The 22,563-nt window shown below is 43.9% G+C and overlaps 1 protein-coding gene across 1 annotated transcript in view; it reads right to left on the bottom strand.

Annotated features, from left to right (window-relative positions):
- Positions 1-6,226: 6,226 nt before the first annotated feature.
- Positions 6,227-22,563, bottom strand: part of IGF2BP1 (insulin like growth factor 2 mRNA binding protein 1) — a 76,483-nt gene continuing 60,146 nt past the window's right edge. Inside the window, exons 6-15 of the mRNA XM_048518130.1 lie at positions 21,328-21,609; positions 19,988-20,122; positions 18,177-18,299; positions 17,680-17,815; positions 16,880-17,002; positions 15,779-15,895; positions 13,640-13,714; positions 12,293-12,424; positions 10,054-10,167; positions 6,227-8,482 (exon numbers count right to left, since the gene is read on the bottom strand). Coding sequence (XP_048374087.1) covers positions 8,390-8,482; positions 10,054-10,167; positions 12,293-12,424; positions 13,640-13,714; positions 15,779-15,895; positions 16,880-17,002; positions 17,680-17,815; positions 18,177-18,299; positions 19,988-20,122; positions 21,328-21,609 — 1,330 coding nt within the window. The 3' untranslated portion in view covers positions 6,227-8,389. The remainder of the gene's footprint in view (positions 8,483-10,053; positions 10,168-12,292; positions 12,425-13,639; positions 13,715-15,778; positions 15,896-16,879; positions 17,003-17,679; positions 17,816-18,176; positions 18,300-19,987; positions 20,123-21,327; positions 21,610-22,563) is intronic.

Below are 22,563 nucleotides of genomic sequence, written 5' to 3'. Positions count from 1 at the left end.
ATTGTCCCCCTGGGAGTAGGATGTTAAGTGACAGGCAGGATCGGCAAAGCAGCCCAGAGCCTGAAATGAGCAAAAGATACCTTTTTCAATCTCAATATCAGGGCAATTTGGGATTGTGAGCAAATAGCAATCCCTGAAAAGGCAGAGTGGAACTCAAGTGGAGTTCCTTTTCACCTAGTGTTCTCTGACTCTCAAAGGTCATAGGTAAGTATAATAAACCCAGATCGACCACACCAACCAATGACTGAGGTCTCTTTCTTACTGAGTGTCCCGAAGGACAAAACGAAAGGATGAAATCCATCCAATTATCTCAGTTAAATTCTGATATGCAGCCAAAATCATTGAGGTATTAACATAACTAGCAGAGTACGATTTCTTCCCCTTTAAATAAGGAGTCAGTTTTATTGGCTTGTCAATTAGAAACTTCTTGCCATATTTTCTTCTTTAAACATTTCCGGCGTTTGTACAAGCTATCACTGAGCCATTGTTAGACTGCTTGATGATTAAAAATGAAGAAAAGGATAGCTGTGAGTTCTCAAAATCACAATAGAAAAAAAATGGTTGAGATATACTAAATGTGGGAAAAAAAATATCCCAGCATCCTTTCTGTCCAAGAGCTTGTACAAAGATTGTTTTATTTTCCTTTTTAAAAAAGCAACCCCTAGAGTTTTTACTCACCAAGCATCAATTGAGGTAAAGCTTGGAATAATACGTGAGAATATGTTGGGGCGAGGGTGGTTATGGGATTTTTGAGCTGGCCGTACCACTGCAGTTACCACCACTACCAGCCTACTGAATTTCACACAAATGTCATTCAAAATGGGGGCGGCGGCAGTGGGCGGAGCCAGGTAACCAATTCATGTACAACAGGCACACCAGTTTGCAAGGAGGTTCAGACAACCTGATTGGATACTTGACTGGAGCCCTATACATCACTCTACTGTGTTGGATACTTATAATGCTATCTTAAGCAGAGCTACGCCTTTCTAAGCCCACTGACTCCAACGGACTAAACTCTGACTGACTTTTGGCAAAATGCCAAATAATGTTCCCACTCTCACCCCAAACAAACTTTACGTATTTGGCTGGACATTCTAAAACAGAGCACAGCAACAATTTGATTCTAATAGGACTGAGGGGACCTTTCCCTCCTCCCAGCTTTAAGGATGTAATTGGAACCCAAATACCCAAATTGCTTGCTGTCAGGAAAAAAAAATCCACACACCTTATTTGCTATGGCTGATGTCTGAATAAAAACAAAAATAAAAAACCCTGATCTATGCAAGTCTGTATTAAAAGCAGAGAAGCCAGAGATTTTTAAATAAGGAAATTAGTTTTCCCCACTCCCCACCCCCTTTCTATAGGGTGAAGAGAAACAAATGGATTTGAAATAAAGCCCTCCCATCAGACCCTCCCTAACTTATATTCCATTTGTGGTTTCCATCTGGCAACTTTTTAGGTTTATCAATGGCCTGGAAACATGATCTTGGCCTACAATGAGATGTTCTATGCAGAAAAACAGGTTAGAAACCCCACAATTTGTTATCAAAGGGGAAACCTTTAGTGTTTTGATAGATCTAGAATCAGGGAGCTTTGAGAAACGGCTTTTCCAACCTCCAGTTGCTACAAGGAAAGGGTGGTTATTCAAAAAATAATAATATACATATAGTGGCCATATACAGCACCCCCTCAAGAACCCAAAATTTCCCAGCATGTAAATGGGTTGAAGACTCTCTAGGCCACACATCAACATCAGCTTGGTGTCTTGCAAAATCGTTGACAGCCAGTATCTTTGAAAACTGTATGTGGAGAGGGTTATCTACTCCATATATGTGACTTTTAATTTTTTTTAAAAAAACCTTCCACATACCTTTCAAAAAATGGCAGCTAGGTTTGCATCTTTTCCGTGAGAAAGTACAAAAACCACACAAAAAGTTTGGCTCTCATTTCTTCTCTATTGTAAAAAAAATAATGGCCTGTTTCTCCTCAGGAAAACTGAGGTAATCTTTGTCAAATATTTCACAGCACCATAGCGGAAAAGAGGGCCCAATATTTAGAAGTTCAAGAGCTGGTTTGAGAAGAAGTCACTCCTGCTTGGCCATTCATCAACCGTCTCTTTAACTGGCCTTTTCCATCTAAATACACTTAACTGGTTGGTTTCTTTGGTTTGCATGCAGAGATAGGCAAGTTTAGGCATTCAGAAACCCACACGGAGCCCCATTTATTTTCTTCCCTGTGGGTGTCCGGTGGTTGTCCCTCATGGTGGCTGGTAGACATTCTGTCATCTGATCCCTAGCACAAAGAACCCATGAATGACTACTGTTTTCAGACGGTTCTCCTCGCATTTTGTAAACATTGGGAGTGCAAACACTTCGGCACCTCCTAGGGATGAAGAACACGCATAATAAGCCCAAATAATCAATGAAAAACCATCCAGAGGGTGGGAAAAATAAGACTTCCCCTCTACACCAAAACAACGCCACCCACATAGATCAACTGCAAACGCATTCTAAATTTCAGATTAAGTGTACTTAGAACCAACCAGTTTACAGACTGCAAAAATAAGTTTCACCTGATAGGCCTTTCCAAAGCCATACAAATTCATACACTATTATTAAAACACCCTCAGGTTTCAATTCATTCCACGTTCCTGAGGGATAGAATATTACCGTTTGATTCCTGTAATAAGGCAACAGTTAAAACTGCTAGTTTGGAAGGGGGGGGGAGGGGAGTAATCCGCCATCTTTTCCGCTACGTCTGATAATCTCCGTCGTTCTCCATAGAGAGCTTATAACACTGCTGACCTGCATAATAACTTCTGGCTCATAAGAAATTATGAAACTTAACTTCTCTTTTCATTAAAAAAATAAAATATTCAAGACTATCAGCTTTTATATAAAATATCAGCAAGCCCAAAAAACAAAACAATTGCTGAGGTAACTTCATACCTTGAGGTAGCTTTTTTTTTTCCTCCCCCATTTTTCTCTCTTTTCTCTTTTTTCTGTTTTTCCCCCTTTCCCTTAAAACACACAGCAATGCCTGACCTATCTGCACATACCACTTTGTTGCAAGGTATAAAAAGGACAGTAATTGCTTCCATGTAAACAGCCAGATCCATGCAGCTGCTTAAGTCAAAAATGTCAGTCGAGTTTTAGGCACATGGAAATACATTGGAAATCAAACTCTACTGCTCTTAAAGGACTTGGGACGTCTGGTGGGTCAAATCAGAACAGAAGTCTTGTCTCTGCTAAAATATATATCAAGGTTTAGCACAAAGATGGTTGCTTTCCCCCCCCCCCCCCCAGGAAATTCCTATTTTCTACCCTTCTTTCTAAAAGGAAGGGTGACATTCAATCCATTACAGGGTGAGACCTGATCCTAAAAACACATAAATACTGATGTTCTCGCATCCCAAGCGAGCATGCCTTAGGATCATAGGTTCAGCCTCAAAACTTTGGTCAACATCATACAACAGGTTTCTAAAGTCCAGTTGCTCCAACAGAATTTTACCACCAGGGTACTGAGGACCCAAACATTCATTCGCCTTAGAATGTTCCAAATTAAATCAACAGGACAGATACGGCAGCCTTGGGGTGGAATTAAGACCTCTGGATATTATTTTCTACCAATTTAGCAATGCTTTATAATAACCAATCCTCTAAAGTTAAAACCTGTTGCTAACTGTCATGGAATAGACAAGTAACCAGGAAAGAAAAAACCCCAGACCTTTTTCATTTCAGTAGGACTCTTTCCCCCGCTCTATCTCAAAGGTTGATTCAATGTTCTTTAAGAACAAACAGCAGAAAGTTTGTTTAAACACCATTAAGGTGGCAATCCAATGCACACTTACTTGGAAATAAGCCCCAATTACTTCAATAGGCCTACTTTCAGGTAAGCAAGTATTAGAAATGTGCTGTAAGGCTGCGATCGTATCCATGCCAACTTGGACGTAATCCTTGAAGTAGTGAGAGGAATATGTCACCACTGGCGTTTGGTTTTTTGTTTTGTTTTGGGGGTGGGTGGGGGGGAAACAACACACTTTTGCTGACACTAATGCAAATCAGTTTCAAATCCAAATCAAGACGGATTAGCAGTGGATTACCTGAGCGCAAAGCTCTCTGGAGTACTGTGGGAAAATTTTCCCTTAAAAGGACGGCCAGATTAACAAAAATAAAATGTCTGTTTAGTGCAGAGACGAAACTTGGTTCTGTGAGCAGGCTGCTATGTAAGCAATTCCTGTCCTCCACAAATACTCACAATCCAATATCATTTTGCACATTTTTTTCTTTCTTTTAAAAATTCGCAATAAGAGTGACTGGGATCAGTAACCGTAATACATTCTTTTGATGTCTATATTTGGTATCGTCTCATAAAGACCTCTTTACGGCAGAAAAATTACCCCCCCCTTCCCATTTTGATGTATATGTTTTTTAAATGTTGATTTTTCAAAAAAACCCACATTTTGCACCAATTTCAGCTTCTTTCCTCCCCCCACCCCCAGACTCCCATAAAGAAATCCAAAGTTTTCCAAACATATTTGTTTAAAAATCATCTGTTATTAATTATTCTTTTTTCTAGGAGACGGATGTGGGCCAAATAGATGATTAACTGTACCTGGCAGCTGGGAGTCAGCTCCTTGAAGTTATCCCTTCTCTAGACAACAGTGTCGTTATCACAAAATTCCAGGTTAGAATTCACTATACCCAATGTCGAAACAGCTGGGAGAGATGAGACTGCCCTTGGTTCCTAAGCAGAGCTATACCCTCCTAAGTGCACTGACATTATTTGGCACAACTCTGCTTCGGATTGCACTGTGCATTTACCAAATAGCACTGCAATGCCCAAAAGATGACTAAGCTGCCCACAAAAAGCCACAAACTGCATATGGTGCTTTCTGCTGCCTTCTGGATCAAGATGGCCAAGCAAGACTTCATTTTCCTGATGGGGTCTAAGCACAGAGGTTCCCTAGAAGCAGGCCGCCTGGTGCTTTAAGAGAGCTAAAGAAGGTTAAACAGAGGGAGTCCCTCCAATTGTGCAGCAATATCAATATCAGAAACTTCTGTGCAGCAATCAGCAATATCAGAAACTTCTGAATAGGGTAAAAGCCCTGGATTTTCCAAATACAGTCACTCTAGGGAAGGAGACTGGAAGATCTAATTCTCATAACCTAGGATTTTGAAATTGTTTATCCAGGGCAAATAATTTGAAAATGGCTATTTAGGGGACATTTAACCCTAATAATAGCAATAAACAATAATATCATAATATGGCATATACGCTAGCCCTTGGATTGCTTTATGTGCAAGGAAAAAGTCATTCCTTAAAGGCAAACGGTGACAAACATAGAGCAATCCAAGGGACTGTGTGCATAATATATTATGGTATTCTGATATGCAAAGGATAACGGCTGCAATTTTACAGGAGCAGCCGTAGAAACTGGTGATCAAAGGTAGAGAAGCTGCCCCTCCGCCCCCAAAATGGCAACTGCTTGATTAATATTTCTTCTCCCAATGTGACTCAGAAGACATTTAAGGTGGCAGAGTCCCATACAATCACTCTTTAGCAACCCCTCCCCCATGCCTGTGTGCATTTACAACTGGGATAGGGGGTGCAAGCTGACCCCTAAGCAATAGCTACAGGCAATTCATTTGAGAGCGGCAAGAATCTAAGCAGGAGCGGCGTCGGGGAGCACCTTCAGCTAGACTTTTGGTATTTTAAAAATAAGTGAATGCAAAAAAAGCGTACGAGGGCTTTAGGCTGCAATTTGTAATCTGTGTGTCTGAAGCTTGTCCAAAGCCTTTGTACAGGTACGTTCCAGCGCAAATTATATGTGCTGAAGTCATTCTGCAATGATTTAACCAAGCAGAGTGACACCCTTCTAAGGCTATTGTCTTCAATATAATGCCCATCTACAGAGAAAGAATGTGTTAGTTGCAGGAAGAAGAATCACCCCTGAAGTGGTTTGGAACTTAGGCTTTGCTGAGGTTTCGTCTTAAGGTGACCAGATGGTCACCTTTGTGATCAGGGACGGGGGGGAGGGGGGAGGCGGTCGCATCCGCGCAGCCGCAGGAGCGCACTGCCTTCTGGGGCTTGCCGTTTGCTGCCCTTTGACAGGGTGGCAAACGGCAAGCCCCAGAAGGCCGTGCTCCTGCAGCCGCGCGCGCGGGAGGCTGCCGCACTGCCTTGCGCCCCAGAAGGCAGTGCGGCAGCCTCCCAAAAATTGGGACAATTTGAAGAACCTGCAGGACGCGGGACAAATTGTTTAAAGGCGGGACTGTCCTGCCAAAAGCGGGACGTCTGGTCAGCCTAGTCTTGATAGGATTGTCACATCAAATCCTGAATCCTCAAGATCAAGAGGCATGATGTCTGAATTGCAAACAACACATTCCCCCTTCTCTTTAAAAAAAAACCCTTGTTATAGCCTTGCACAGCTATGCTTGGTGTTCTTATGTGAAACCTTGTGACCTTTACTTTGAAAATAACAATCAGATAAGAGAGGGAGGGGAAAAACTAATCTGTGCGTCTCGTGCCTAAAACCAAATTAAAATCAAAGAAAAATGCAAACACATTTCTTTTGTTTTTAAAAAAATCTATGCCTTGTAACTTGATAGCTTACGAATATAACAGTTTTCTAGAATTCATTGTCAAAATTTCTGTTTTGTCTGCAACTTGTTTAGCAACTCATTTAAGTTAGGATTCTTATCTACAGGTTCGGTGAATTAAAACGGTGGCATGTTTTCCCAAGTGCTTGGTTTTACAATTGTTTCAGAAGGGGGCGGGCCAGAATTTAACTCCTTGCTACAGGTTTTTCAAAGAAGCTGACATAATTCAGACATCGCACCAGCTTGTATGCTGTGAAACTGAACAGAGGTCCGTCTCAATGTCTAAACTGACAATACCATAATTTGCAAATTTGTGGTAAACCAGAATCAAAAACCATGGTTTCAAAGTAGGCTAACAAGCCATGGTTTGATCTGATGAATGAACTGACAAATTAAAGTGTGTGACACTGTTCCGCCAGTCAGTCCCCAACACTCCAGAAATATGAGTCCTGAAAGGAGACCAGCAGTTCTAAACTACCTTCTGCTGACACACTTAACAAGTCAGACTTGGTTTTCAGTTGTAAACTATGGTTAGTGCAAACCATTGGTTTGCTGTGATGTCGGAACCAAGCCACTGTTTGAAAAACAGAAGAAACAATGTTAAAATAAAAGAAGTGTTATTTGTTTGTTTTCCCAACCTGTTGGCCAATTTGAAGTAAAGGGCGGGGGGAATCCATTAATATGCACAGATAATTCTAGGATCAAAAAAGATAAAAGTGTCAGAAGGATGTACACGCCAAGGGAGCTACACCAGGGTGGAAGATTAGTATGGTTCCACTTCTGAGATATTTATCTGAAGGCATTTTGATCCAGAGGCAGCCTTTGGGTTTCCTTGTGGCCACAAAAACGTTGGAACAAACCAAGCTGCAGAGGCCACTGCAGTGATTTCAGTGCTTTAAATTGTGGTGCCACATCTGGAGAGAAAACCAGCAGCAGCAGCAGCAAAGCAGGATCCTTTGGCCAAGCAATATGCAGATGTTGCAGGGAAAGAGCAATTCATTCAATCGACTGCTCGGGGCTGTTTTTCCTAACACATAAATTCCAGTCCGAGCAAGGTTCTCGTCCCACTGCTCCACAGTTGGGGACAAACAATTAAAACCAGCTCCAGCCCTCTGGAGATATAGTTGAATGAAAAGAGATTCTGGAATGGGGTCCCCCAACCACTACACACTGACTTTTGCAGCCACCAAAGTGTGGGACTCAAACGGAACCTGGCTATCTAAATGGTAGGAATCTAAGGTGTGTTAGCATCAAAAAGGGATCCATTCCCACTCAGTTTCCATCTCCTGACAATTAGTTGTGGTTGGAGGACAGGTAGTTGCCCAAGTAAAGATAATTTTGTTGCTTTTGGGAGGGGGAAGGAAAGGGAGACAAGATTTTACTGTACTCCACTCTTGATCTAATGCACAGCAAACTGTGTGTGGGAATTCTGCCCGCCCCTCTGGACAATTTCATAAAAACACACACATTAATCAACTGAACACAGATTCTGGGGTCTGATTAATTTTTTTCCCTATTATTTGATCCAATTTTGCCCCCTCAAATATATATTTAATATACCACATGCCTGAGGAGCCAATCATATCTGCCTTTGGCTCTTGAGACATTTAAGTCACCCGTCTACGTGAAAGTTACTAATACCCGCCTACGGTAAACTGATTCCCAGACACTCTTAGGATTCCGCGTCAGTGCGTCACTCTTTCTGCTTGGCGTTCGTTTCATCCGTTGTCATTGTCATCCGTTTGTCCATCTTTTTCTTTCTCACACACCCAGGGTAAAGCAATTTCCTATTTCCTTCGCACTTGCGCCTGGCTGTTCTGTCCCTTCTGATGCTGTTGTTTCACCTGAGCGAGGATATCACGTATTTTGCGCTGCGCCATCTGGCAAGAAAGAAGGAGGGGGGGAAGACCAAATGCAGATGAAATGTCTCTCTTCCGGATAAGACTGCCCAGGCATTCTGGGAGTTCCTGGCTGTATATGGATAAATATTTGTCACTGTGTCAACAAACTTTATTATCTGGTCAGCAGACTTCTTTTCAGTAATACAGTCATTAAAAACAAAATAACCGTATTTGTACATGTCTGGTTCACAGAATTCCACTATGTAGGATGCAGTCTCAATGGCTACATTAAAAAAAAACATTCTTTCAGCAATAAGTCCAATTTACCCAGGAAAAAAAGGACAATTAGCTTTTCTGTTGAACGGCCTGGTACCATCTCCATCTTGGGGAAATCAGGGAAAACTGCTACCCTGAACTGCGCCTGCAACAATTCAAACTGGGATCAAAGCCATCAAAATTCATAATTTATGCTCTTGTCAAGTCAAAGCTGACTTATGGAGATCCCACAGGGTTTTCAAGATAAGAGGGGTTTGAAGATGGTTTGCCACTTCCTGCCTCCCCTCATGACTCTGGTATTCCTCGGAGGACTCCTATCCAAATATTAACCAGGGTCGACTCTGCTTATCTGACAAGATCAGACTAGCCTGGGCCTACCTAGGACGTATTTCCATACATTATGACTGGATTCAGATTTCTAATTAAACCAGGGTTAAATAAAAATGTGCACAAACTGGAATGGAGGATTGGTGTCCGGGATGGGGGCTTCCCCTAAACTTTATGAGCCGAAGGGGAAAAATATCTCATGTTCTAATAGTCAAGTGTGGCTTTGTTTGCAGATACTTAAATCTGCAGATCAAGGCTACATCAATATAAAATGGTTTTAAAAACTTGGAGAACCCCCCAGATTTCCAGAGAAATCTAAAAACTAATAAAATTCAGTGTGGGGCTTAATTCTTCCCCAAGACAAGAGCGTTATCTGTGCATGGGCAGACAACACACTCCTTGTTGGTAGGGGCCCAGTGCCACATTGAGACCGACAGTGGCAGTAGAAGGGGATGTTGAGAGCTTCAGCAGTGCCAGTTGCTGATGGGAGTGCAAAGAATGGGCCCAGTAATGAGGGCAAGGAGCTGGCAGTATGTGTGAAGGACAAAATGGTTATCACTTCACAAGTATCATGGGTCCTTTTCTAATTTTCTAAGGGTAAAATTTGAGGGCACAATTCAACAGGCACCAAATTCAAAAACACAGCATTAAGCCTTGCACCATGTTTCAAGATGCCAACGTTTCAAGATGTGACCGCTGTGAAGTGTGCACCATGCGTCATGACAGAAAATCCTGTGATCAGACTAGATTATGTCAACGTAATACACGGGCAGCACCTGGAATTCATTTAGCATCATGTAATTTACTTCTAAGATTCATATTTTCATGCAACTGAGTCTTATTTGTGTGGATTGTTCTCCATAAGCTTCAGGGCTAGAACCCTGCTTTTGGACACGTGGGCAAAAATTCATGTATCATTTTTGTTTTTAAAGAAGTCCCTTTGATCAAGTCATCTTTGACCACGTTTCACCACAACCACTGGGAAAAATGACCAACTGACATCCTACCTGGCTGGCATAGAAATGTCCTATGATTTTAACAATCACTTGCTCGTTCTCATCCGGGGTTTGGTCCCGCGGGACAACTACCTCAGCTGCCGTCAGATTCTGCAGTTCGTTGACCTGAAAGTGGGAAATCAGCAATGAGTTAACTGTAATGAACAAACGAACACATACCGTATGTACTCGAGTGTAAGCCGACCCGAATATAAGCCGAGGCTCCTAATTTCACCACAAAAAACTGGGAAAACTTATTGATTCGAGTATAAGCCTAGGGTAGGAAATGCAGCAGCTACTGGTAAATTTCAAAAATAAAAATAGATACCAATAAAATTACATTAATTGAGGCATCAGTAGGTTAAATGTTTTTGAATGTTTATTTCAAAGAAAACCAGTAAACTAGCTCTGTAAGTGGAAAAGAGGGTCAACAAAAACAATATGGTATCAACAATAACTGTAAATACAAAAACCTTAGCTCAATCAGCAACCAATCTAAAACAGAAGAGTTAAAATCCTCACTCGAGTATAAGCCGAGGGGGGCTTTTACAGCATAAAAAATGTGCTGGAAAAGTCGGCTTATACATGAGTATATACAGTAACTTCTTCTGCCAAACCCTACCACAATGGGGCTGCCAGAACAAATTCCAGCTAGACTGTGTGTTCCATATCTAGCTGTCTTCACCTGATGGGGTAGAATTGAGGGAAGATGGCTGTCAGCATGTAACATCTAAGCTGAGCATTCTCTCTCTCTCTCTCTCTGAAAGTATTTACAGCCTAGGTATGTCCTAGGACAGGAGCTGAAAATCAATAGTTTAAGGCCCTCTACCCTTCAGATTACAGTCCATGGCCTTAACCTGGTGGACATTAGGCCAAAAATACCCTTTGTCTAGGATAATATCTGCCAATTTCTCAATTTCACAAGAAAGTAAGTGGGAGGCGTTTGGTCAAGGTATTGCAGGTGTAACTAGGGGCATCTGAACTGTTGGAATTGTCTTTGGTAACATGATTTTAAATACTTGCCATTTGGTCTTCAATTGTTAACTTTTAAAGTTATTTCACATCTTCCATTATGGCAAGGGATTCCTTGAGTTGTAAGGAAATGCAAATGCCTTAGTTGCAAATGCCTTAGCAGACCAGGTGCTCGGGAGCAGCAGCAGCAGCAGAAGGCCATTGCTTTCACATCCTGCAGGTGAGCTCCTAAAGGCACCTGGTGGGCCACTGCGAGTAGCAGAGTGCTGGACTAGATGGACTCTGGTCTGATCCAGGAGGCTCTTTCTTATGTTCTTATGAAAGATGGGGATGTATACCCTTGAACACTTAAATAAATAGGCCAATTTCAACGTACTGTCATTTCCTCTCAGGTAGTTCCACACACTCCAAAAATAAAACTTGTTTGGGTGTAAATGGGGAGAGTCCCTCAAAAAAAAAACAACAGTACTGCTTAGCCATCAGACAGTTGGGGAACACTGACCTGGTACATTTTCCAGGTTGAAAACAACTAAGAATTCAACACCAGTATCATAACAGTTCTACCCAAAGCAATGCCTGCTCCACACCCCTGCTGATGTGAGATGAATTGGGACTCAATAGGTCAGCAAACCCCATATATCCTGGGTTTCTGAACGCTTATTAAAGTCTTTTTTTAAATCCATTTTTCTGACTTGATGACTTAATTTTTTTTCATCTGCATCAATGGTTTTTAGAAAATATTGCTGGTTTTATTGAGTTGGATGACAATCTGCTTATGCAAGTACTAGGGATATTTCTAGCATTTCCTGACTGTCCTTTCTGACCGCAGGAAAGTTGAGCCCAGGGGTTGGGGATCCATGTGAACTAAAAGCCACGTGGATTGGGGGGAGGGCACATGCCCCCTCTTCCATGAACACAGAGAAGAAGAAGAAGAAGAAAAGAAGAAGAAGAAGAAGAAGAAGAAGAAGAAGAAGAAGAAGAAGAAGGAGGAGGAGGAGGAGGAGGAGGAGGAGGAGGAGGAGGACGAGGAGGAGGAGGAGGAGGAGGAGGAGGAGGAGGAGGAGGAGGAGGACGAGGAGGACGAGGACGAGGACGAGAATTGGATTTATATCCCCCCTTTCTCTCCTGTAAGGAGACTCAAAGGGGCTCCAGATAAGCCTCCACAGCTCAAGGGACAGAGTGTGGAATCAAATCCGGTTCTCCAGATTAGAGTGCACCTGCTCTTACCAGCTGCCCAAGTTTCCAAGATAGCTCTTGACACACCAAACCCTCAACGCACCGTTTTGCCTCCTTTGCCAATGACTCTCCCTGCAGCCGAGGCCGGGACTCGGATGTGTGTCTCTAGCTTCACTTCTTCTTTGGGCCCGAAAAAGTTCTCCTCTTTAAGCTTGCCATAGATTCGTCCTTGAGCCTGCAGAGCAAACAAACGACCAAGTTATTCAGCTCTGCAATTCACGTCTCCTAGCCTTGCTCCATCCAAATGATGCAGGACTGGCTACGCTTTAAACCCTGAGCATTTTAAAACTGCCCACTCTGTTGGTCTCCCACACCTGAGAGGGAGATTGGAATCTCCTTGGGAGAGGGATTTCTCTCACTTTGCTTGTGTGGCTCTGCAAAGCGCCACGAAGATGAATGAAAAAGCGGTTGTAGTCCTACTTTATTTAATCTATTTGACTTTATTGATAGTCCACCTTTCTCACTGGGACTCAAGGCAGATTAGCAGCAATGTAATTATAATTAGTAACAACAACAGTCAGGGCATTCACTAAATTTAAAAAAGCCCTATTTGTTCATGTGAGAATTTTGGTCAATTAATGAATTGTTCAACTTACTTCTGAACTTACTTTGTTCAACAATACTTCTGAAGCAAAAAGCATACTTTTCTTCATTTTTAGAACATGTCCGCATGTGCCTTAGCAAGTGCCAAAATAGGAAAAGCATTTCTTCCTGTGTGAAAGGGAATTGTTCCTTGCTTCTTGATAGTTCTTGCCACCTACTTTGCTTACAGTCCTCCACTTGCAAGACCTGAGCAAGGGTGTTAACAATAGGCCGTTTTGGAAGATGCTGATTCAAGTCGGAAGCGACTTGACGGCATTTCGCTCGTTCGCTCGCTCTTACGCACAAACACACACACACACGCACAGTGTCCATAAGTACGTGTACTGAATATGTGCATGTGTATGTATATGTGTACATGCGGGTGTGCATTTAAAATCCATAGCCTGAATATGACTAATAGAATCGTAGAGTTGGAAGAGACCACAAGAGCTATCAAGTTCAGTCCCCTGCCATGCAGAGACACACAATCAAAGCACTCCTGACATATGCTCGTCCAGCCTCTGTTTAAAAACCTCCAAAGAAGGAGACTCCACCACACTCCGAGGCAGTGAATTCCACTGTCTAACAGCCCTGACAGTCAGAAAGTTCTTCTTAATGTTTAGGTGGAATCTCTTTTCCTGCACCTTGAATCCATTACTCCGTGTCCTAGTCTCTGAGGCAGCAGAAAACAAGCTTGCTCCCTCTTCAACATAATAGATTTTAGAAATATGTAAGAAGCTAATGAAATACTTTATCATCAATGACACTCTGGCAAAGAGCCATGCAAGTTAACATGGAGGAAACAAACCTTGAACTGGGCTTCTGGTGGTCCAGTGATGATCACCATTCGTACTTTTGAATCTGGTGTCTCTGGAGGTGCAATCTGGAACACACGAGAAGGAATCGAATGAGACAAATTGACTCACTGATAATCTAACCAGAGGACAACATTTTTGGTTGGAGGAAGACTGGGTTGGCTGTTCTGCACTGGATCACAGAAATATCCAACAGTGTATCTAATTGTGTATACTTAAGTCTGGAGATTGGGGCCACGGACAAGCACAACAGATCTTTCTATAAACTTGAGAAAAGGCCTGTTTTTTCAAAAAAATCTGAAATCTTAAAAAAATTAGCGTGTGTGCGGGGGGGGGGGGTTAGGGCTCCCCATGATAAAAAGAGCACCTGTAGCTTTAACAAATTGATGCCTTCAATGGCTATAACTAGGCAATAGCAACAGTAGTCAAGTCTTAGTTTTTGTCAGGAAACGACAGGGGGAACAGGGGAGATATTTTCCAGACTGTTTTGGTATTTGAAAGAGGACTTCTTGAGGCCAGGCCCAGTAGCAGCCACTGGGTGATTTGCTACCACACAACGTACGTGACTCACCTAGGTCTGGCTGTTTGCTGCTGTTCCAACAGCAGCCACTATGAAAGCCAATGCAATCCTCAGATTTCAGACTAGGATATGAGAGACACATGTTTGAATCTGCATTCTGCTGTCGAAGCTCACTGGGCGTCTTTGGGATAGTGATATACTCTCAGCCTAACCTGCCTCACGTTTCATAGGGTTGTTGAATTGGTCTGCAGTGAAATTGCTAGATTTGAGTCCAGTAGCACCTTAGAGGTCAACAAAATGTGATCTCTCACAATCAACTGTACAATAGAACAGGTAAGGATCATGTATGGTGCCTTGAGATCTTTGGAAGAAGGTGCTCCATAAATACATATACCAGTTCAACGTGGAACCCTCGGTTTCTCATTGCCTTCGCTGTTTTCTTCATCGGTTTCGGGTTTTCATCCCTATTTTTTTTCAGAAGTGAAAAATTTTGTTTCGGTTTTCTAATCAATTTGTTCCTCAATTAATTCGTCGACGGTTTGCCATCCCGGCTTTCTCACTTACCAATTTGCAAGTAAGGTGCAAGGGTTCTGTGGAGAAAAATCACCTCCGGGACAAAGTTTTCGCGTTGCATGGCCGCGGGTTCTGCAATCTTGTTTCCCACGCTGACAAATGTCTTGCCCCATTTCAGACAAATCTTAAAGAGGCATCAGAAACAGACCTCTTTGGACAGCTTTCTGGTGCGACATTGGTCCACTGGCTCTGAAGCTGGTCCTAGTGTTATTGTTTATTACTGTTTTCAGCATTAAACACTATGTTTGTTCACCAAAAATGTGTTTTTGGTATGTTTTTTGGAGTGCCTCGAATGGATTAATTGGATTTACACTGATTCCTATGGAAACGTTTGCCTCGGTTTTCATCGGTCTCGGTTTTCATCGATACTTTTCGGACGGATTACCAACGAAAACTGAGGTTCCACTGTAGTTAGAAAGGGAAAACATCTGCCAGGAAGTTCTCCAGCACAAACTCCAGTGAAAGGACAGGAGAGGTAAATAAGATGGGATACTATACTCTGTTCCACAGAAAGATGATAGTAGGGTTGTATATTCCTCTGCCACAGAATACAGCATGCCAGACCTTCTTTGTTGTAGAATGCTCTGTCTGGGCCCTAGTGCCTACTTAGCCCTGCTTACCACATCCATTTGAAGTCTGAAAGTAAAAATACATTTTGGCATACATGCTTTTGTATCAACGTACCATGTTCAATAATGCACAAAATATTGGTTTTGACAAAGGTTTTGTCATTTTGACAAAAATGAATGATAATTCTCATATTCGTTCAGGACTATATTCCAATGCGGAAGCATACAGCTTTCTCAACCGCGGCACCTCAACTGACTGAACGATCATCGTTCTGTGGAACAGAGTATACCAGGTTTCCCACTTGTGGAAATGTCGTAAGGGACCCCTTTGGACCAATGAAAAAGCTACATTAAGGATTGTAGGACCTGTGAGTGGACAAAAGTCACTATGTGAAATGGAACAGAAAAGCTGGATCCGAGCCATGGCCCAGGACAAAAGCGCTCAAGAGACACAAGAAAGAATGGAGAACCTTGATTGAGGCACTTGCAAATCTGGAGAGTTGTTTGATATGTTGTCCTTTCTTGCCGATGATCGCGCCCACAGCCTGCGCAGGGATGAAGACGTGTACCGTCTCTTGCTCAGGAGGCTGCCGAGAGAAGATTTTTGCGGCGGTTGATCAGTCATTGATTCCGACTGAACAGCACAACAGGATTTTTAACTGGTTAAAAATCAGCTGTCTGTCATCCAACCCTGCCTACTTGTTGAGTTACTCTGATGTCATAGAACATTTATGGGACACCCTGCCAACTGTGAGAAAAGTAAAATTGCCAGGCCAGGTTTGATCACAGAGTTTCCAGAAATTCCTAGAGCTGCCCTAAGCCTCTTGCGGGTTTTCCCTGGAAGCGATGTAGCGATGTCAGTGATGTCGTACGCCCCCCCCCCTTGTGTCCTTGCCCCCAAGGCTCCTTCCGCACGTGCAGAATAATACACTTTCCTTCCACTTTCACAATTGTTTGCAAGTGGATTTTGCTATTCCACGCAGTGAAATCCAGCTGCAAAGTGCATTGAAAGTGGATTGAAAGTGCATTATTCTGCATGTGTGGAAGGGGCCCAACCCTTCCAATTATTGCCAGGCTCAGCCTAACAACCCTAGAAAAGGCCTTTGGCCAAGTTTCTAAAGAAACAACAACTGAGGTGATAAATCTGTAGTCCGGACTTTATCACTACTGACTGTAAGAGGAAGGCTCATATAACTGGATGATCCATACCAGGGGTCTGCAACCTGCGGCTCTCCAGACATCCATGGACTACAATTCCCATCATTCCCAATTGGCCATGCTGGCAGGGGCTGATGGAATTTGTAGTCCATGAACATCTGGAAAGCCGCAAGTTGCAGACACCTGATCCATACCAAACTCCCTTCCCCCCAAAAATTCCCCGCCCCCCCCCCCCCCCAAAAAAAACGTACCCAGTGAAAAGCTTACGTCAAGAAGGATTTAGCTTATCCTTTCCCCCGGCATGTTAGTTTTCATCCCCGCCCCCATCCCAAATGACAGTCAGAAAATGCCTCAAAAGAAAAAGACTGTAACCAGGTCTCCACATCATAGCAGAGTTTCGGCAGTCTCCTTACCAAAAAAGAACTATAAGGGGCCGCTCCAGAGACGCTACTCGGAGGTGGCGGCACAGCATTGGAAGAGGCAGGGAAGAGGCCGACGGCAGCTAGGTTGAGGCCAGGTATCAGGTGTGACTGCAGCTAAATGAAAGAGAGAAGTAATATCAGATGTGACATGATGTAATAATAAATGTACTAATTTTACATTTTCTCCAGGCCTATCAACACAGAGAGGTTAGGCTTTTACCTTGGACAAAAGTGAATTGCAACTGTGTGTGTGTGTGTGTGTGTGTTTAAATTTCCTATTAAAGGCTCTCTTTCTCTATCTAGTCCTTTTGCAGCCTTTCATTTAGTGCATTTATTAAATCAACAAAAATTGCTAGTCCACAAGAAGTGACGTTGGATGGGAAACCACTGATCATGACTGTGTCCACTGTGTGTGGGGCCTATATAAATCTAAAATATAAATAAAATAAATAAAAAATTATCACTTTCCTAGCTTTTAAGTTTCTGCTTCTTTGGGGTGGGGAGAGGTGAGTTTCACATGTGTTTTTCTCCCTCTAGTGATCGATTCAATATGAACAAGTTTAAGTGCAGCATATCTGCGGGCAGATTTAAACTGCAGGTTTTTACACTAAACATAATCTTGGGTTACATTGAACTGACCACTAGAGGGAGCAAAACATGTGTGCAACTCCCACCCTAGGGAAAAAAAACAGGAACTTAGAAGAAAGGAAAATGAGAATGCAGAAAATTCCTATGTTTTGATCCCAGGGCAGAGGGATAGAGAGAAAGACATTTGACATGAACACACTCACGCTCATGGCCGCCACATCATTCTCGTAGGCTTCCCTCACTTTCTTCATGATTTCCTGTTCTGCTTTGCAGCAGTTCTCAATGGATCCTTTCACAGTGATGGTCCTTTCAGGGTTGTATAGGGTCAAGTCCTGCAGACTGCGGAGGACAAAGAACACTTATTTGTTTGGGAGTTCAAAGAGTTAGAACCCACTTTTTCGTACTCCAAACGGACTGACAATTGACAAATTCCAAACAACGGCTCCGTACAAAAAGTTTATCAGTAGAAACAACTTTTAAGGTTTATGGGACAAAAACAGCTGCTGCATGCCAAAAGATATATCAACACCGACCATTTATGTCCCAAAAGTCCCTCTAAAGAGCACTGTCTCTCCAGCAGGTAGCGAGCTTTTCAAACCTCCTTGACTAAGCAGTTCCAAGGCACTGGGGTCACAGAGGATCTTAGAACGGATCTGTGGTTTGTTGTTGTGGTGGTGGTGTAAGAAATTAAAAGCCTTACGAAGAGATGGTGATCTTTGTCTCCGTGTCCTGCTCCACTTTCTTCAGGTTGCGGCCCTCTTTGCCGATCAGCCGCCCCACGAAGTTGTTATGGGCCAGGATCTTCAGAGGCACTTCATCAGCGCTTGAGAGGAAAAAAATACATTTAGAGGGTTGTCATGGGCCAGTGTATCCTGCTCTGCTGCTGGCCACTCTGGGGCCACCTGTTAAGTCTCAGTTTACTGCGGGAAGAGCAAGCCCCAAATGGTACGGCCCTGACCAAATGGGGCGGTATAAAAATCCAATGAATGAATGAATGAATGAATGAATGAATGAATGAATGAATGAATGAATGAATGAATGAATGAATGAATGAATGAATGCATGCATGCATGCATAACGGGCACAGACCAGGGGGAGGGCAGTTTGAATATGACTCAAAAATAGCTATCACGTGATTAGAGTGAGGAAGGGATTCATCCAGGCCAACAGAGTTACAACACAAGGGTTGGTCCTCATGAGGCAACCAAGGTGGCATTTCTCTCTCTGTGAATCTGCTGACATACCCTCAGCTCCATCCCGCAACAGCTGACTCCAGCTTTTCCAGCTTATTCACTCTTTTTCCCCCTTGCCAACCAGGTCTTTGGAAATAAATATTAAGCAATCTTCATTTTTGTAAACAGACTTATACAAAGGAGGAAAAAGAAGAAGAAGAAGAATAGGAGGAGGAGGTGGTTTGCAGTGGCGTAGGAGGTTAAGAGCTCGTGTATCTAATCTGGAGGAACCGGGTTTGATTCCCCGCTCAGCCGCCTGAGCTGTGTCGGCTTATCTGGGGAATTCAGATTAGCCTGTACACTCCCACACATGCCAGCTGGGTGACCTTGGGCTAGTCACAGCTTCTCGGAGCTCTCTCAGCCCCACCTACCTCACAGGGTGTTTGTTGTGAGGGGGGAAGGGCAAGGAGATTGTAAGCCCCTTTGAGTCTCCTACAAGGAGAGAAAGGGGGGATATAAATCCAAACTCTTCTTCTTCTGTATTTATACCCCACCTTTCTCTCCCATAAGGAAACTCAAGGGGGCTTACAAGCTCCTTTCCGTTCCCCTCCCCACAACAGAGTCCTTGTGAGGCAGGTGGGGTTCAGAGTGCCCAAGAACTGTGACTAGCCCAAGGGCACCCAGCAGGAATGCAGGAGTGCGGAAACACATCTGGTTCACCAGATAAGCCTCTGCCACTCAGGTGGAGGAGTGGGGAATCAAACCCGGTTCTCCAGATTAGAATCCACCTGCTCTTAACCACTATGCCACGCTGGCTCAAAGCAAGCAGGTCATCTGCAAGTTTTCACAATTTGCATCTTTCATCCCAAGTTCAAAACCTGACTTGTTCTTTTTTTGTCTTTGAAGGGAGAACGTGATGTGATGTCATCCCATAGATCAGTAATGACCTGGTGCTAGCACAGGGGACCACTTTTACCTTTAACGGCAAGGCAAATGGGGAACAGAATGCAAACATGGGCATCGGCTTTAGAAAAGCCACTATATCAGCTGAGACTCCCTCTTGGCCTCTGCCCTGCCAATCTTGACACATCAGCTGCCTTGAGAGAAAATAAAAAGGAAGGGTGCATAGCTTAACATGCCCCAAATCAGCTCCTGCCATCTCCCACTGAAACTGTCAAGTAATGACCCTTTGCCCAAATTTCCAAGAACTGCAGCTGGTCAGAGTAGACGGTATTGTGGTGGTGATAAACCAATGATCTGGGCACTCTGGCTGCTTGGGGGAGGAGCGGGAGAAGCAGGCCTTTGTCTCCAGGTCAGACCAACAACAGCCCATCCTTACGTCTTGGTGTCTTTCGCCTCCTTCTGCATAATTTCCAGGATCATCTTGCAAGCTGCAGAGCATCCCTCGGGCGTCGAATGGATGCTGATGGCTTTCTCGGCCGCCCCTGCGTTTTCCTTCCGGTGAACATCGATTCTGTGCAGGATGGGGAGGGTAAAGAAAAACTGCTTGAGTACAGAAATTTTTTTAACAAGCATTCATAGTGTATAAGAGTCAGAAGCCTGAGAGCCAGAGAGAAGCTTCAAATTCTATGCTCCCCTTTAGGGACGGTTATATAATGAGGTAACCAAAAGTTGACTTCCCAACTAAGCCAGCTGCCTGACATGAGCGAATGAGTGCCTTTTAATGGCAGACTCAGACCCCTTCCGCACAGCACAGGAAGAGCGGGCTGAAGGCAGGATAAAGCAACCCGCTCTCCTGTTTTCCCATTTGCATGCCTCCGTGCAGGCAGCGACCGGAGTCCGCAGAAAGAATGCAAGTTGCTGATGTGCCTTCGCACAGATGCTCAGGTTTCCCCCCCCCCCTTTCCTCCCTTTTTGTGTAGCTACGTGGGCAGGCTGGCATGGACCCTCACAGCCATACTGATGCCTGTGACCCTATATGGTAGTGGTTCTCAAGCTGTGGGTCGGGACCCCTTTGGGGGTCAAACGACCCTTTCACAGGGGTCGCCTAAGACTGTCTGCATCAGTGTTCTCCATCTGTAAAATGGATAAATGTTAGGGTTGGGGGTCACCACAACATGAGGAACTGTATTAAAGGGTCGTGGCATTAAGAAGGTTGAGAACCACTGCTGTATGGCTACGCAGCCACAAGGCGAGGACTGTTAAAAACCAGGAAGGGCAGCTGAGGAAAGTACTTCCTGGGGCAGCCGTTCGCTCAGCCGTGGCTGCAATCAGCTTAAAACTAAAGAATTGCTGATAGTGCAATTCTTGAAAACCTGGATTGGGGGCGAAAACACAGAGCGGACTCACGTTAGGAGCGGGATCTATGTGAAGTTTCCCCCCAACACAGGATTTATACCATGGTTAGCCCACGTTTGTTGGCCCATGTGGAAGGGGCCTCAGATTCCAGTTCCTTTCTTCTATTCTTAATAATACCTCAAAAATGGCTTCCTGGGGGGAAAATCACTTTATTGTAGGGCGGCCTTTGGATCCGTTCTCCAAGGCTCTCTGCCTGTCCCCAGTGATTTTGCATAACTGCTCATTCTAAGCTATGGAGATCTTCCAAGCCAGAGCTGCGCTTTCGATGTGTTCATCTGCTCCTAGTGCACTCCTGGTGGTAAAATTAACATTATAGGACAGCTGCAAACAGGAAGGATCGCTAAGCAACTGCCGCCTTACTTGGACTGCGTCTGCTTCGTTATGTTGCGAATGGTGGCGCCTTCTTTGCCAATGATGGCTCCGACATATTGGGTGGGGACGAGAAGTCGGAGGGGGATGTCCACTGGCTGCTGTTTCACAGGCGCCCCCGAAGCCACAGGGGAGCCCTGCCTTGGGGCACCCCGGGTCCCAAAACCGCCTCGACGCCCGTTCTCCGCGCCTTGCACAGTCTGTTCATCCGGGATGTAGGAGACCTTCAGCGCATGGTTTTCCATCTGGTGTCCATTAAGTTTCATGATGGCTCTGAAGAGGCAGGTAGAGAACAAAATGGTGGTGGCAGAGTATGGAAACAGATAAATTAGGTGCATCTCATATATTATGTTCACGATCGTTAACACCTGGCAGTCGTCAAACAACGTCTGGAACAACATTTCTCAGGAATGCTTTAGGTTGAGCCTGCATTGAACAGGGGGTTGGACTAGACGGCCAATTATGCCAATAAAGGTTGTTGAAGAAGTTGACTAGATGGCCAGTAAGGCCCCTTCCAATCTTATGATTCTAGTTTACCAGGATGGGTCACAGTCCAAATTTATTTATTTACTTCATTTAGACCCTACCTTTCTTTCCAGTGGGGATCCAAAATGGCTTATAATGCTCTCCCTTTTATCCTCACAACAACCCCATGAGGTAGATTAGCTTAAGCGTTGTGTAGTGGTTAAGAGCGATGAACTCTAATCTGGAGAACCGGGTTTGATTCCCCACTCCTCCACCTGAGTGGCAGAGGCTTATCTGGTGAACCAGATGTGTTTCCGCACTCCTACATTCCCGCTGGGTGACCTTGGGCTAGTCACAGTTTGCTCTGAATTCTCTCAGCCCCACCTACCTCTCCAGGGGTCTGTTGTGGGGAGAGGAAGGGAAAGGAGTTTGTAAGCTGCTTTGAGACTCTTTACAAAAAAAACCCTGGGGTCTAAATCCAAACTCTTCTTGTAAACATGGCCCAAGGCTACTTACCAACCAGCCTGTATATTAAGGAAATCCAAATGAAAATCTCACAAATAATCTCAGATCCTCAAAAGCTACCAAGAGCCTCTCTGGGTTATCTGCTGCAGAAGAGGACAGCAGGTAAATCTGATTTGCCAGCACACATCACATGACTGCTTAAAGGAATTTATTATTCATTGGAAAGCTTGGGTCTCCATAGAGCAGGGGTAGGGAACCTGCGGCTCTCCAGATGTTCAGGAACTACAATTCCCATCA

Source organism: Sphaerodactylus townsendi, linkage group LG15, assembly GCF_021028975.2.
Source record: "Sphaerodactylus townsendi isolate TG3544 linkage group LG15, MPM_Stown_v2.3, whole genome shotgun sequence".
NCBI classification, from domain to species: domain Eukaryota; kingdom Metazoa; phylum Chordata; class Lepidosauria; order Squamata; family Sphaerodactylidae; genus Sphaerodactylus; species Sphaerodactylus townsendi.
This window is presented reverse-complemented; position numbering and strand designations above follow the sequence as displayed.